At 34.9% G+C, this 17,272-nt stretch overlaps 1 protein-coding gene across 3 annotated transcripts in view; it reads left to right on the top strand.

Annotated features, from left to right (window-relative positions):
• LRP1B (LDL receptor related protein 1B) overlaps positions 1 to 17,272 on the top strand; it is a 1,824,397-nt gene that overhangs the window by 1,067,904 nt on the left and 739,221 nt on the right. For all 3 annotated transcript variants that reach the window (XM_070241833.1, XM_023622537.2, XM_023622536.2), the window contains 2 exons: positions 10,611 to 10,791; positions 16,764 to 16,983. In XM_070241833.1, coding sequence (XP_070097934.1) covers positions 10,611 to 10,791; positions 16,764 to 16,983 — 401 coding nt within the window. The remainder of the gene's footprint in view (positions 1 to 10,610; positions 10,792 to 16,763; positions 16,984 to 17,272) is intronic.

The raw sequence follows: 17,272 nt of genomic DNA, 5'->3' as shown, positions 1-17,272 counted from the left end.
TAATACCAAACATCTTTTCTGACCACAAAGGTGTGAAACTAGAAATCATTTACAGGAAGAAAATCAGAAAAGCCACAAAAATGTGGAGATTAAACAAAATGCTACTGAACAATGATTAAGTCAATGAAGAAATCAAAAGAGAAATCAAAAATTTCCTGAAGAAAAATAAAAATGAAAATACAACATGCCAAAATTTATGGGATACAGCAAAAGCAGTTCTAAGAGGGAAGTTTACACCAATTCGGGCCTACCTCAACAAACAAGAAAAACCTCAAGTAATCTAAGATGTACCTAAAGGAGCTGGAAAAAGAAGAATAAATCTCAAAATCAGTAGAAGGAAGGAAATAATAAAAATCAGAACAGAAATAAATGAAATAGAGACTAAAAATACAAAAAAAAAAAATCAATGAAACCAAGAACTGGTTCTTTCAAAAGATAAGCAAAATTGACAAACCTTTAGCTAGACTTACCAAGGAAAAAGAGAGAAGTTTCGAATAAATAAAATCAGAAATGAAATGAGAAATTACAACAGGCACCTCAGAAATACAAAAGATTTAAGAGAATACTACGAAAACTATACGCCAACAAATTGGATAATCTAGAAGAAATGGATAAATCCTTAGAATCGTACAACCTTCCCAAACTGAATCAAGAAGAAATAGAGATTTTGAATAGACCAATCACCAGTAAGGAGATTGAAACAGTAATTAAAAACTTCCCGAAAAATAAAGGCCAGGGCCAGATGGCTTCCCTGGTGAAGGCTATCAAATGTTCAAAGGAGACTTAATACCTATCCTTCTCAAACTCTTCCAAAAAATTGAACAGGAGGGGAAGCTCCCTAACTCATTCTACAAAACCAACATTACACTGACACCAAAGTGAGACTAGGACAACACAAAAAAAGAAAACCATAGGCCAATTCACTGATGAACATCAATACAAAAATCCTCAACAGAATACTAGCAAATCGAACACAACAATACATTAAAAAGCTCATACATCATGATCTAGTGGGATTTATTCCAGAGTGGCAAGAATGGTTCAACATCTGCAAATCAATCAACGTGATACACTACAGTAACAAAATGAAGAATAAAAATCACGTTTCTCTCAACAGATGCAGAGAAAGTGACAAGATACAGCATCCATTTATGATAAAAACTCTAAATAAAATGAGTATAGAAGAAAAATGCCTCAACATAATAAATGTCATATATGACAAACCCACAGCTAATATCATTCTCAAAGGAGAAAAACTGAAAGCTATGCCTCTAAGAACAGGAACCAGACAGAGATGCCCACTTTCACCACTCTTATTTAACATAGTATTGAAAGTCGTAGCCAGAGAAATCATGCAAAAAAATGAATAAAAGTGATCCAAATTAGAAAGGAAGATGTGAAACTGTCACTATTTGCAGATGATATGATTTTACATATAGAAAACCCTAAAAAAATCCACCAGAAAACTTTTAGAAATACTAAATGAATATGGTAAAGTTGCAGGATACAAAATCAACATACAAAAATCTGTTGCATTTCTGTACACTAACAACGAAGTAGCAGAAAGAGAAATTATTAATACAATCCCATTTACAATAGCACAAAAAGAGTAAAATACCTAGGAAAAAACTGAACCAAAGAGGAGAAAGATCCGTACACTGGAAACTATAAAACATTGTTGAAAGAAATTGAAGACAAAAGGAAATGGAAAGATATTCCATGGTCTTCGATTGGAAGAATTAACATAGTTAAAATGTCCATACTTCCTAAAGCAATCTACATGTTCAATGCAATTCCTATCAAAGTTCCAACAAGATTTTTCACAGAAATAGAACAAAGAATCCTAAAATTTATATGGAACAACAGAGGAACCTGAATATCCAAAGGATTCCTGAGAAAAGAGAACAAAGCTGGAGGTATCACACTCCCTAATTTCAAAATATACTACAAAGCTATAGTAACCCAAACAGCATGGTACTGGGACAAAAACAGACACACAGATCAATGGAACAGAATCGAGAGCCCAGAAATAAACCCACACATCTATGAACAGCTAATTTTCAACAAGGGAGCCAAGAACATACAATGGAGGAAGGAAAGTTTCTTCAATAAATTGTGTTAGGAAAACTGGACAGCCACATGCAAAAGAATGAAAGTAGACCATTATTTTACACCATACACAAAAATTAACTCAAAATGGATTAGAGACTTGAGTATAAGTCCTGAAGACATTAAACTTCTAGAAGAAAACATAGGCAGTACGCTCTTGGACATCAGTCTTAGCAGAAGATTTTCAAGTACCATGTCTGACTGGGCAAGGGAAACAATAGAAAAAATAAACAAATTGGATTACATCAAACTAAAAATCTTCTGCACAGCAAAGGAAACCATTAACAAAATGAAAAGACAACCTAATAATTGGGAGAAGATATTTGCAAACCATACATCTGATAAGGGGTTAATATCCAAAATATATAAAGAACTCATATATCTCAACAACAAAAAAACTAACAACCCAATTAAAAAATGGGCAAAAGATATGAACAGACATTTCTCCCAAGAAGATAAACAGATGACCAACAGGCACATGTAAGGATGTTCAACATCATTAACTACCAGGGAAATGCAAATCAAACCTGCAATGAGATATCACCTCACACAGGTCAGAATGGCTATAACTAACAAGACAGGAAACAACAAGTGTTGGAGAGGATGTGGAGAGAACTCTCATACACTGCTGGTGAGATTGCAAACTAGTGCAGCCACTATGGAAAACAGTATGGAGATTCCTCAAAAAGTTAAGAATAGAACCAAGATACAATCCAGCTATTCCACTGCTAGGTATTTATCCAAAGAACACGAAAACATGAATGTGTAAAGATACATGCACCCATATGTTCATCTTAGCATTGTTTACAATAGCCAAGACTTGGAAGCAACCTAGGTGCCCATCAAGGGACAAATGGATAAAGAAGATGTGGTATGTATAGACAATGGAATACCACTCAGCCATAAGAAGCCATGAAATCTGGCCATTTGGATCAACATGGATGGAACTTGAGGGTATTATGCTAAGCGAAATAAGTCAGAGGGAGAAAGTCAGATACTGTATGATCTCACTCATGGGTAGGAGATAAAAACTACAACAAACAATCGCGTAGAGACAGAGATTGGATTGGTGGTTACCAGAGGGGAAGGGAGGATGGAGGAGGGCAAAGGGGTGATTAAGTACATGTGTGTGGTGATGGATTGTAATTAGTCTCTGGGTGGTGAATAGGATGTAATCTGCACAGTAATCGAAATATAATGATGTACACCTGAAATTCATATAATGTTATAGGACAATGTTACAGCAATAAAAAAAGAAAAAAGAAAAAAAAGAAGAGTTTAGTGATCAATATCTTTCACTGAGCATGATGCCTAAGCAAAGTGTGTGCTTTGCTTTCTTTTAAAATTTCAGTGAACATTATCAATTGAAGTGATGCAACTGTTTGAATGTTTAAATAACCGAGTACACATATGTGAAACATATTAGAAAATATAGCTAATAAAAAAGTCACTTTCTATGAAATTAAATTGCTCAACTGACTTCTAATAGAGTTGCCTTTTCATCTAATATGAAAGAGATTGAGTAATTTAGTATTAATGCAATAAGTTCCAAAGTGTTTTATTTTTATAAATTATAAGCTACTTCATAGGACTAAAAGGAATGTTTAAGAATAGCTGTGGTATTTTACAATCAGAAGTTGAAGCAATTTTTACTCTATTCTCTCTTCGTAGGTAGGCAGAATTGGGTGATAAAGGGCATTAATGAAAATTACTTTCTGTCTCTCCCTTCACAATGAGGACACATATTTTGTACTCTTTCATGAGATGATTAGTCAGGTGTGACCACAAGATGAAACAGAGGAGAGGCTCAGGAAAATGATGTTTATTGTATTCACAGCTCCTAGAGACAAAAGGCACAGCACACCACCCAGGACCACATGGGAAAGACACTAGGGTGGTCAGGAGGCAGCTGACAGTTGTGAAGGGAAAGCCTTTATTGGAGTTTCTGTGGGAAAGGCAAGGCAGGGCAGGATAAAGAGTTTAGGATTGGTTAGTTTGAATAATTCCATTGGGCTTTAAACTGCAAGGGTGGTTGCTAGTTGCCTTGTACCTGGCCCTGGGATGATTAAGGCAGAGGAAGATTGCCTCCTGGGGTATGGGGACCAGACAGCTTAGGTATGGCTCTGGGTTAGTTAGTTTGCACATCAAAGACGTATTCCTGACTGGGCCCTTTGGTATCTCTAAGAACTGGCTATCTCCAAGACAGGCAGTCTCCCCTCAGCTGGAAAAGTTTTTTAAAGTTGTCAAAGTATCATAAAGTACTGATAATAAAAACATTAAAAAATATTTACAATACAACTCTGATATTTTCCAAACATTTGCTGTGGAGTATTGTAAAATGAGCTATATATTCGTTGCATATCTGTAGGGGTTTTCTTAAATTGGAAGCTACTCTGCCCTGCATGGTATATAACCTGCAGTGTACCATCTGAAAAGAATGAATGTGAAGAGTGTCCTTCTGTCCAGAACATTCAGTTAAATCGTTTTCAGATCTCAGGCATGGTGATGGTGCATTAGTCAGTGTTCTCCAGAGAAAGTGAACCCATAGGATGAGTACATAGAGAGAGACAGATACATTTTAAAGAATTGGGTCATATGATTGGGGAGGATGGCATGTTCAAAATCTGCAGGGTAGGACAACAGGTTGCAGATCCAGCGAAAGCTGATATTGTAGCTCTAGTCCAAAGATAGTCTACAAGCCAATTCCCTCTTCCTCAGGTGACCTCAGTCTATTTTCTCTTAAAGCCTTCAATTGCTTGGATGAGACCAACCCACATGATGGAGGGTTTCTACTTTACTCAATGTGTACTGATTTAAATGTTAATACCATCTACAAAATACTTTCACAGCAATGTCAGGACTGATGTTTAACCAAATATTTTTGTTCCATGGCATAGCCAAATTGGCTCATAAAATTAACCATCGCACACGGCTAGCTGAACCATATTCTTTAAGGTGTGGTAGTGTAAATCAATAGAGAATTCCCATAAAAGCAATAGCTTGGTACCCAGAAATGATTATTATTTGTAGTCATGTTCATGCAGTAAATTATTTGCTCTATCTACATTTATTAAAGACTACCAAATGATGACTTTTCAGGACCTTTACTTGGGAAACAGTTCTCCATGGATCCCTCACATTTCTGCATGTCTTAGAGTAAGGCATTTATTGCCTTTTATTCTTAAGTATCCTTACAAGGATGTTTGTATGGAAAAGAGCCTTGGAAGAAGAGATAGAAGATTCCTCCAGTGTACAGAGCAGGCCTGCTTTTTGCTCATTATAAAAAATTTGGTTTTCCTAAATTCAGAATTCATCATCTGTAATGAAACCTTATGGGCCCATCCCAGTGCCCTCCAGGGGACTTTAGAGTAAGGAGAGCTGACACCAATCTGCTGATGAACATGCCGCTTACTGTGCCATGACTAAAAGTCCTTTATATCTGACCTACAAGTCTTGTGTCTTCTACCATCACCCATGAAACAGTATGGGCTAACTTGTTATCTTGAAAGGAGGGTAAAGTCTCAGTTCTTAACAAGTCTTGAAACTTTGAATTTGAATCATCACTTTGGATTACTTTATTGGTAACTATGATGCATGTACTGTAGCACTCTCTTTGCTCTTATATATGCTCATTACTGAATCAAAGATGAAGTATCTGAATGTCCTGGAGAGACAATTTATATCACCCTCCCCTCCAAATTGAAACTGAGAGTATGTTTCTGATAATAGGAGGAAACCAGTATGTTTTAATATATTCTGTTTGTCTGGAAAATAAGACCCTTATATGCACTTTACATATCTCTTTGGATACACCAGGAAAATATTTTATTCTGAATGAGAGTAACTTGTGTATTTACCTTTCCCGACCTAATAACCAAACTGAGGAAGGACTTGGAATGAAAACGAGGATGAGAACATGACCACTGGGGGCAGATGATGTAGAAAACTTTAGTCTGGTCAAAGACTCCTGTAACACCATGAGACAGAAAATTCAGCAGGCAAACTTTACTGCCACGCTATTAATTAAATCAACTTCATTCACTCATGTTAAATACATGTGATCTGTGATGCCTCAGGCCATATTGAAATGCACAAAGAGAATTTGTATTAATTGAACTACATGACTATGAGGCAGAAGAGTTGTCCAAGTGCTGAATCTGAGGTAAGAAAAGGCATTCCCAGCCCTCGGCATGTCTACATGCACACTGCATGCCCAGTTATTTAAGGCACGTGACCATACTCTGCACTCATGCAAACACTTTTGTAATACATTCCAACTCAGAAGAATAATGTCATATTAAGGATGGAAAAACTTGGATACCCTGGAAAAATATAGGCACTGTGTTTTTATAATGACAACCCTGGGGTGGAATTTCCAATTAATATTATGTTAATCAAATTCTGCTGTAAAGCATCAAGACTTACAGATTACTGTTGGAGATCCAGCTTATGCACCTTCACAAAACAAGGCCACTGCTCACATCCTTAACCCTTTTAAAAAAATTCTTATCTTGGGCCCATTTTGAAAAGTAGAAGAATTTATTTTAAATATATAAAACATTAATCCTCTTCTGTTCGATAAATGTGTAATATCGGAAAATCAAACCGGTAATGATGTTTTAGTTTTAGAAATGTGTCTTTCTCCAATATTTTAAAATGCTTATTTTATCTAATCCTAGTATTAAATTAATTTAAGTAACTTTTCTATTTTATTTTTTACTTTTAAATTCACATTCTCTTTTTTAATTTAAATAAATTTTATCTCTTATTATCCTCATTTCCTTAATGGTAGGTATCACATGTAGGAAATGACATCACTAGCTTCACCAATTTTTCACTTAAGTGAAAAGTCTAGCTTTTGATGAGATATGTGTTTTTTAATGTAATATTCATTTATTATGTCCATTTATAGTTCATCCATCTGTTCTGTTTTTAATCTGAAGTATATAGATAAATGTCTCATTTCTTCACTTAGAATGGAACATATAGACATAATCTTAATCTAAAAAAAGTTTACAAGTAATCATTATCTATTAGAATTTTTATTTTTTTGAAGAAGTACAAACATATTGAGAGTCCTTGACCTTTGACAAAATAAAATGGGTATTTTGTGTAGCCTTAGGGAGATTTTGACCAGATTTCAAAAAACATTCATATTTTTTGTTTGCTATTAGCTATGTAATAATAATAATAATATAGTAATAAATGTTGATTTTGGAATGTAGGATACTTGAACTCTACCCAAAGTATCAAAGCAATCTACCCTAGCAAGAGTCTCTTTATCAAACACCTTCCTTGCATTTTAACAGTCATTTGTTTCCTCGAGCTAATAATTATCTCTGTAGTCACCTTTGTTTGTTTGGAACTTGACTGCCATAAACCTTCGTATGTCCCTGATCACCTGGTTGAAGGATTTTGGTCATAGAGTTTCTAATAGTCAGTCTCAGGCAGGTGTCAACCAAATTCTCTTGAATAAAAAATAAAATGCACATAAAACTGATACTCTGTATGTCTTAGCATTCCATCTAAGTCATAAGCTATTTAAAGGTAGATACCACATGATATGGAAGCAGAGTACTTCTCTGCTTATCAATGCATATTTGTTGAAAAAGTGATTCATTGATTGTTCAGGCTTTGTCCTACAAGTATAAGAGAGGAAATTCCTCTCTGCCCCATTAAAGATAGACTTAAAATATTCCCAGTTGGCACAAAGACATTTTTATGAGTTTCTTTATTTTAAAATTTGTATTCAGTCTCATTTTTTCCAGAACAGAAAAGCAAAACACATGCACAAAAACAACATTAAAAAACACTCTAGGCTAATTGTTTTATTGCTATCTTAATAGACTAGATGGGTAGCTAAAGGGAAGATTATAATAATAATGATATTTTAGTAATAATATTGACAGCAATATTTATATAACATTTACTATGTGCCAACCAGTATTTTAAGAATTTTGCGTATATTAATTTATTTAATCCTCAAAACAATCTTATGAGTGAAACACTATCATTACACCTATTTTAAAGATCAGGAAATTGAAGAAGAGGAAGGTTAAGTAACTCACTCAGAGAAAGTGACAGAGCCTAGAAAATGTGATTCTAGAAATTGTGATCCTAATGATCTCTTTATGCTGTTTAAGCAATTTCATTTTTCAAAGACAAAACAAGTAAACCAATTTGGGGCAGGACCTCCCAAGATCTGCTTTTTAGAATTCAATTCCATTCTCCATTTATTATTTATTCACAACCAACTCTGCACATACTATTTCTAGTTAAAGTTGGCCTCTGTTCGAAATATAAGGACATATTACTGAATAATCGTTTTAAAAGAGAAAAATATAAGGTATATTTCTATCAACCAGCACCCATAAGGAAAAGAGCCAGAATATATATATAAAATATTTTTAATCCTGATAAATTAATAAAACTAACATGTGTGGAGAATTTACAATATTGCAGGCAGTGTGCTAAGTGTTTTACATGCAGTAGCTAATTTACCCCTTGTTATCACCCTGCAGAGTGGGTGCTATTATTACCTTCACTTTACAAATGGAGAAATTAAAGATCAGAGTCACTGAGTTGTTTACCCAAGTCTCAGAAAGAAAATTTCAATCCAGGCAGTATTGCAACCACTTCATATGAAAAAAGATAAAGAGTCTCAAGTCAGACGTCAAAAGGAAAAGTTTTAAAAATAAGGTTATTGAAGAAGGAAGTTTCCATGGAGTAGATTTCAAATGTAATACAATTTTTGAAAACCAACTAACAAGATAAAAATCAGCCATAGACTATGATAAATAGAAAAGGAAAGAATAAACAGCTGCTCTCTTTCCATTATGCCAGAGCAGGAAAGTGCTCAGTAAAATTAAGTGTCAATAAAGTAAAGACAAAATTAAACTTTTTTTCTAAGCATAGGCACAATTAACCTGTGAAAATTACTCATATTGGGTGGTAATGAAGCAGATAGCTTAGTGAAATTGAGAACATATCTGATTCACTATAATGGGATTTTCAGCTAGATCAAATCACGCGTTGTATTAGTGATCCTGAGTCAGGGCACATGCTGATTAGCAGGAAGGGTCACAAAAGAAAATTTTATTTTTTCCAAGGCCAGAAGGGCCATGATTAAAGAATATGATAATAGTAAATATTTATTACATCTTCATAGGAGGGATGTCATGTAGATTTCCCAGTAGTGTGTAAATGCACAGCTTTGTCTCGAATGTACCACTACCTATTCCTTTGTCCAGTGATTTCCAGTTGTCCACCTCATACCCAGGAGGAAAAGAGACAAAGGCTCCCCTGGGTTTGAAAGAAGAGGAGTTCACAGCAATTTCTCATTTGATAGAGGAATGGAACTGTCTTTATGATATTGTGAACGGCTTAGGGGGTTTACCAAATGGCAAAAAGGAAAGAACAGGATTCACCATAGAAACAGTGCAGTTTTAAAGATCTCTACATTGGGGATAATCTGACTTAGGTTTTATCCCAATTCTACCACTTCTTGTGTGATAGTAGACTATAAGCCTTCACTTTAACGTGTTAGAGTTTCTCTTTCTACAAAGAGTTTGAATCAGATGAACTCATAAAATTACATATTTATAATATTCCTCTAAATTATCACTGCCTGTAACTGACAGAAGTCTATAATAGCATCCTTTTTAAAATAAGTCTAGAATATACAGAAATATTTCAGTGTTTTTTTGAGATTCACTGTTCATGCAGTTCCATAATGAAAGCCTGTTCTGGGCTTTCAAAGGTGTGCTTCTGCTGGCCCTGTTCATTCCTTGGTAAAAGGGCATTCGCATTATTTTAATTATTTAGCTAACATATTACAAGTTTGAGTGTGCTTGCTTTTTGAACATATTACTTGTTCATATTGCTTGATTTTCCTTCTGAATAGTCTATATCACTGTATTTTTATTCTGAGAAATTACTTTTTAAACCTTTTTCTCTCAACACTTATATTTTCCTGTTTTTCCTCAGATCACTGTTTTGTTTAAAATATTTCAAGAGAGGGCCTGTCATTCATATAAAATGTCATTCAAAATAAGATTGAAAAATTTTCTACGGACTGATGATATTTGAAAAATCACACTATAAATAACTTATGGATCAGAAGTCATTCTGTTTTTTTTTTAATTTTTTGTTTTTTATTTTCTATTTTTTTGAGGAAGATTAGCCCTGAGCTAACATCTGCGCCGTTCCTCCTCATTTTGCTGAGGAAGACTGGCCCTGAGCTAACATCCGTGCCCATCTTCCTCTACTTTATGTGTAGGATGCCTGCCACAGCATGACTTGAGAAGCAGTGTGTGGGTCTGCACCCAAGATCCAAACCGGCAAACCCCAGGCCTCCGAAGTGGAATATGCAAACTTCACCCCTATACCGCTGGGCCGGCCCCAGAAGTCATTCCTTTTTGAATTAAACTTTTTGTTAAGTAGACCATAAGCAGTGGACGCTATTGTAAAATTTCTTTCTTTCTTGTTCTTGCTCTTTACAGATCTAGATAATGTGGAGGGCATTGCTGTGGACTGGATTGGAAATAACCTTTATTGGACAAATGATGGCCATAGGAAGACTATTAATGTGGCCAGGCTGGAAAAGGCTTCTCAGAGTCGGAAGACTCTTTTAGAGGGAGAAATGTCCCATCCCAGAGGGATCGTGGTGGATCCTGTTAATGGGTATGCAATTCTTGATCAGCTTTCTATAAGGAAAATGATATTAAACTTGTTTTTTATGTATGTTGTAGTAGTAATTTTTATTTAAATTCACATGTGAATTCACACATGAATGGTCTGATTGGGAAAAGTTATGTTCATTTAATGATTTCTTCTCCTAGAGAATGTGCTAAATAAACATGTCAAAATACATTGAATTGAAATAGACAGATTATTTGTATAAAGGATATGTTTAGTTGATTTATTTGGAGAAGCACCATAATCCTCCATTTTAGACAGCCTGACACCAAGGTAAATAATCAATTCAGTCAGAGAATCAATCAATTTAAATTTTAAAAGCTATTGAAATTTAATATATTTAAAAAACAGCAGAGATTTTTTTTATACATTTACCGTGAGCCAGGCATTTTGTGAAATAGTTTACGATGCTCCTAGTCTGTAATTCTCACAATAATTCTTTGAATTCGTTGCTATTCTCTTCCTTGTTTTACAAAGAAGAAATTGGTAACTGATTTGCAAAAGACCATTCAATTATTAAGATACTGGTTGATATTTAAACCCAAGCAGCCTGTCTCCCAGACGTGACTCATAGCTACTATACTCCACTACTTCTCACTAGTTTAGATTGGTGATCACATGATTTTAGACATAACCATAGATTCCATATAGTGACATTATTTTGAATTTGGTGCTATTCATTTTAGGATGGAATATTTTGTGTAATTGTTGGGAATATATTTCCTTTGATTTTTATTCAGAGCTATTACCTGAACACAAACAATAGTGTGCATATAGAAATATAAAAAAAATGTGAAAATTGCTAATAGATTCTCAAAATTAAATGAATGGATTGTATGTTTTACACATACAGTTGTTGTGTGTGGTTTTTATCCTCTCCATGGCTTATATTTCACTGTTTCAAAATAGCATCACATAATGAATATTCTTTATACTTTACTACACACAAACAAGAAATACTTAATTGAATAGGAAGCTTGTGACTCCCTTATAAATCGAGATCACCAGATTGCAGTTGGTAGACTTTTTTGTGTTGAGAATAGCTTCAAATGCAATCAGGGTGCATCTTCCTAGGCTGACACTGAAGCAGCAGATGAACTCATTGTATGTGTTTTTGTCAGGCATAATAATAAACTAATTTCAGTGATTTTATATGTGGATTTTATAATTATCTGTTCTATTCCTGGACTTTTAAACCAAGCTGTCTATCTGACCTTTAAACCAAGAAAATCTTAATTTTAACAGAAAATATTTATTCCACACTGTCTAAATCTACTTGAAGCAAAATGTTTCAAAAATGTCTTAAAATAGCATCTTCCTTCTCAGTATTCTGTGAGAGAAAAATATTTTCCGATAGAAAAGGGCCTTTGTGATGCTCAGGGAGATGACACGAATGTAGCGGTCATAGACTTACATGATTTGGAAGGAAATTGGGAAGTCACTATTCCCATCTCTCTCTTCAAATTCGGCAATCCCCTTCAACGCTTCCCTAATGGGAAGGCATCCAACTTAGATTTGAAAGCTATAGCATCTACATACTATTTGGGTACAATTCTGATTGATATGACATTTTTTCTTTTCATTGAGGCAACATCTGCATCCCTGTAATATCTGTCTACCAACTGATCCTCTATTTGCCTGTGTGCTACAAAGAATGACTCTAATACCTCTTCTGTCAGTCAGACTGTCAAATAGAATACTGCTGTTATGTACCAACCTGAAAAACAAACATGTATGTGATGTGTATACACGCACACACATTTTTTTCCCTAACAATATACTATGCCCGGAGCATCGCACTATATATAAAATGCTTAAAAAAAAAACAGGTATAGCTTTCACCCTCATGAAGCATCTTGTGTTATCTGCAAGGAGAGGGTTGGGAAGATGCAACAACAAATAAGTACCAAGTGAGAAACTAATGTAATTTCTACAGACCGAACTGATAGAGGAAAACAAATAGGCTGACATTATGAAAACTAGCAGATAGAAACCTGTTTAAATAGATTTGCTGAAAGGCCTCTCTAAGGGGGCATTACTTAAGCTGAGACTTAATTGTAGAGAAGAAACCAGCCATGGAGAGTGAGGCAAAGAGTATTTCAGATCAAGAGAATGGTACATTTGTTGGGCAAAAACTTGACTGTCAGAGGAACTGAAATGAAGACAGTGCTGGGCTGGATTGTAGATAGAATGGGGAAAAGTGACTGAAGATGCGATTGGAAAGGAAAGCAGAGCCTTGCCCAGCATGATGAGAGCTTTGTACTTTGTCTTCAGTGCAAGAATAAAGTAGAGAAGTGACTTAATCTGATTTATATAGTTTGTTTTTTTTTAAACTAATCCTACTGCTCTGTGGAGAATGTATTAGAAGACAGTAAATGTAGAAATGGAACCATGTGAATTTAATTGTCCAAATAATTGTTTGGCCCTAATATGATCTTAAAAAAAGAAGACACAATTTTGAAAACTTTATTTAAAATAGCATAATATAACTTTAAGCAAAACATTTTCAGAAAAAGAAGCTAATTTATTTACATTTTTTTCTACCATAATACCTATTTGCAGCTGTACACAGAAGGAGATAATCACAGATTTTTCTCTACCATAATAGGCTATTAACAAAAGTTACTCATTTCAGACATATGCTTTATCAAAAGCTTCATACCTATTACAGAATCAGTAAAGGACTTATCCATTTATTTCTTTATTAAAATATATTACTAACTACAACATAGATCAATAGATATTAGTAATACAATAGCTGTCCTCAAGGGGTTTATAATCTGGTATGCTTGGTGTGTACACACACAATTATCTACAAAATAAAATAGAATGAAATACATGCTCTTCAGAAATTCACTGAGGTTTTGAATCCAGAATTGAGCTGTAGAGGATGAATAGGATTTCCAAATGAATAGAGTTGGTCTCAGGGCTTTTGGGTGTGCAGTCATAAGGTCAGTCAGTGTACTCTGAAGTGAAAGTGTAAATAATTATTTAGAGGCGGGGAAGCTAGCCATGCTTTGAGGTGAGATGAGCTCATTAGGGCTAGAGCAGAGAGCATGTAAAGGGATAGTAGGAGATGAAACTAGAAATATGCAGAAAGCTTCACTGTTGTGATTAAAAGTTTGGATTTACTTTGCTGACAACAGAGTAATTGGAAGGTTTTGAGGATAAAAGTCACATTTTTCAATTCACGGTTTAGGAAGACTAGTGATAGCAATATGACAGCTGTATGAGAAACAACCCATTAGGATTTCCCTTTGAAAAGAGAAGAAAGACAGACTGTAGTATTTATAATACGAACAGAAAAGTGAGGATTGAGACAGAAGACACTGAAAGAATAGGATTGGCAGACCTCAACAATTGTTGAAATGGGGATAAAGCTGAAGGAGGAATCGATTATGATGGCACTGTTCCTCAAGCTGATAGCTACAGATGAACTCCCTCCATTCCAAAAATTTCACATTTCATAATTGATGCCAATAACTTAGAAACCTACATCTCCAATTCTGATTTCTCAGAATATTATCCATATGAAATATGTCCAAAGCTGAGTGCATATTTCCCCCAAATGAAGACCTTCTGTATTTCTTTCTCAATTAATAGTACCACATCCTTTAATGAACAGCTAGATATTATGTTAGCAACTAAATCAAGTTTTTCAATGGTAAAATTTGTTTTGCCTCCATGGCAGAGAAGCTCTTAAGGATTTAAATATTTCTAGAATTGATCATCAGATAATGCAATTTAATTTGGGGACATGATTAATATTAACAAAACCAAGCTTAGTGCTGCAGGGTACAAATATGAACAAGAAATAATCCCTGCCCTTAATTGTATTAATTTTTCATTAAAATCATCAGACATGCAACACCATCAAATACAAGATATAAATGCAATAGATACTATAAAATAACTAAAAAATGTCACTAAAACACAAAGGAAAGAGCTTATTTTGACAGGAAGGCTCGGGATAGACTTCATAAAAAATTCCATTTGAATAGGGCTTTTCAATTTTTCTTGCCATATTAGGAGAAAGCCAGCTTAGCTTAATTTTATTTGATGAATTCCCCGAATCCCACCGATAAAAAGATTTATATTAGTTCCTGCTTATTTTATAGGTTATTTTTCCTATTTTGTGTGTTTAGGAATCATCACATTTGACACTGATTATAAGGCTTTCACAACGTAAATTCTAATCAGATAATGGTGGGTCGATGATGATCGCATATCTAGTCTCTGTCAGGTTGGAATCACTTATTTAAAATTTTGTTTTCTTATATTTTGTTTGAATAAAAATAATCTTAGGTAATGGATCAGATCACAAAGGATTCTTTCTGCAAATAGCAAAACAATATACAATTTGTTTAGAATATCCAAAATTATCCCTCATGTGTGTTTGTGTGCACGCACATACACATGTATGTGTGATCAGGGTTAAAGAGTCATGGAAAAAAATGCTACTGTGATGAAAAGGAAAAGCTAGAGGGAAAGATAATTACAATTTAACAAGTTATTAATTAGCAATAACAATAAATGCATTGATTAACCATATTTAAGATTTCAGGGAAGTTTCAATAGAGATGAAAAGTTGTGTATTTCCCTTTTACATAGTTTAATTTTGTAGTTGAAGTAAAGTACTTATACCTAACTAGCATGGAGTTATAGCAAATGGAATGACTCATCCATTTGTTCCTAATTTGCCCCGATAATAAGACCACTTGAAATATGTGCAGGATGCAAGATAAGCAGATTGCCTTATTTATTTCTAGGATTAGAATGTGTTTTGACTTAATAAAATTCACCAATCTCAAATACTTCCTCTGGTCTAAAAAGGCATATCAATGTAATTGTAAATTGTTAAGAGAATTTAAAAAGAGCTTAATTGGCGAGAAATAATGGATGGCGTGTTACATCCTCAGTTGTCCCGAATCTGCCTGTTTAGATCACAGTAGGATTTTTAGCCATGGATACAGATTTTTCCCAAATTACCTCAGAAATTCTTTAGAGCCCACAAAATGAGAGAGGCAGAGGAACTAATAAGGGCATTTCTAGGGTAAGCAGCTTAGAAAAGCTTTGGAGCTTTATAAAGTTCTATCTGAGGTGACTGAATTAAAACCTAAACTTTAATTAATAACTCAGGAACTTTCACATGACCCTCAAGCAACACATGTGGAGGGTTTTAACCTTATTCATGAGGAAATTGGAACATTAGCTCAAGGCTCCCTCTCCCACTGTTCTAGCTTACACAAAAGATTTGTTTTTAAAGGCAGATGCTTTTGTTTGAGATAGAAATTAAAGCTCAAAATCTCAAGGTCAGTCAACCTGCTGTTATTAAACTTATGCGCAGCTAAATCACCTTCTGTGGGTTTTGGGGTAATAATAAGCAGCAATAAAGCATAGATCATTTGCATCAGGAAGAGAAATTAGACCATGCCAAACAAACCCAATATGGCTGTGCCCTTTAGAACAAAGACAATCCAATTGCCTGTCTTAAAAAATAATAATTCATCTGAGATTAAATAAAGTTTGGAGTAGATCATTAACTGTGCCACGAGTTCTCATGTCCGTCAATCTGCTTTTTAATCACATAATTGATTATATGTTTTATGAAGTGGATAACATTTAAAAAAACAGTTAATAATGCCTCAAAAATCATTACCCAAATTTGGTATGAACACCAAAGAAAATCAATATTTGGCCCTTCTGTTGGGTTAATTAATGAGTGAGGGTGGTAGTGGGTTTTCTGTAGTGTGTCTCAATGGACTGGCTCCGCTGAACAAGTCTTTTCTTCCCTTAGTACTTCACAGTTGCCCCTCCCTTTGGCAGATAAGCATTTAAATAGGAAACCACATCAAAATGTAATGAGATTTCCTGGAGGTGCCAAATGTGGAGAAGTGTCCCTCTATATGGTGGCTAGTTGAAATAACATGTGTGTGCTCTTGTTTGTAATGTCTTAGTTGGATGTATTGGACAGACTGGGAGGAAGATGAAATAGATGACAGCGTGGGAAGGATCGAGAAGGCCTGGATGGATGGCTTCAATCGGCAGATTTTTGTGACTTCAAAGATGCTGTGGCCAAACGGTTTAACTCTGGACTTTCACACCAACACATTATACTGGTGTGATGCCTATTATGATCATATTGAGAAAGTGTTTTTGAATGGAACTCACAGGAAGGTAAAAGACAAATGCTGCTGTTTTTAACCCGCAGGCTTCTTCTTTCACAGAGCCTTGTTGAGTTGTGTTAAAAATACTTTCAAGTTTATTTTTACCCCTCTGAGGTGGCTGCCAGTAGTCTCTGTGGGGTGGCTAAAGGAGGCTGAGCATTAAGTAATGCAGCTGGCACTTGCCTCCGGGAGACCAGGCCCAGCTAACTGTGGTATGCCAGGATTTGTGGGATTTTTAAAAGAAGCTCTCAGGATATCAGAGCCGTTTTAAAATGCAGTTTGTCTACATTATTGATGAC

The sequence above is a fragment of the Equus caballus genome, chromosome 18, assembly GCF_041296265.1.
Source record: "Equus caballus isolate H_3958 breed thoroughbred chromosome 18, TB-T2T, whole genome shotgun sequence".
Taxonomy (NCBI): Eukaryota; Metazoa; Chordata; class Mammalia; order Perissodactyla; family Equidae; genus Equus; species Equus caballus.
The sequence above is the reverse complement of the archived record's forward strand: the minus strand, read 5'-3'. Positions and strand labels throughout refer to the sequence as shown.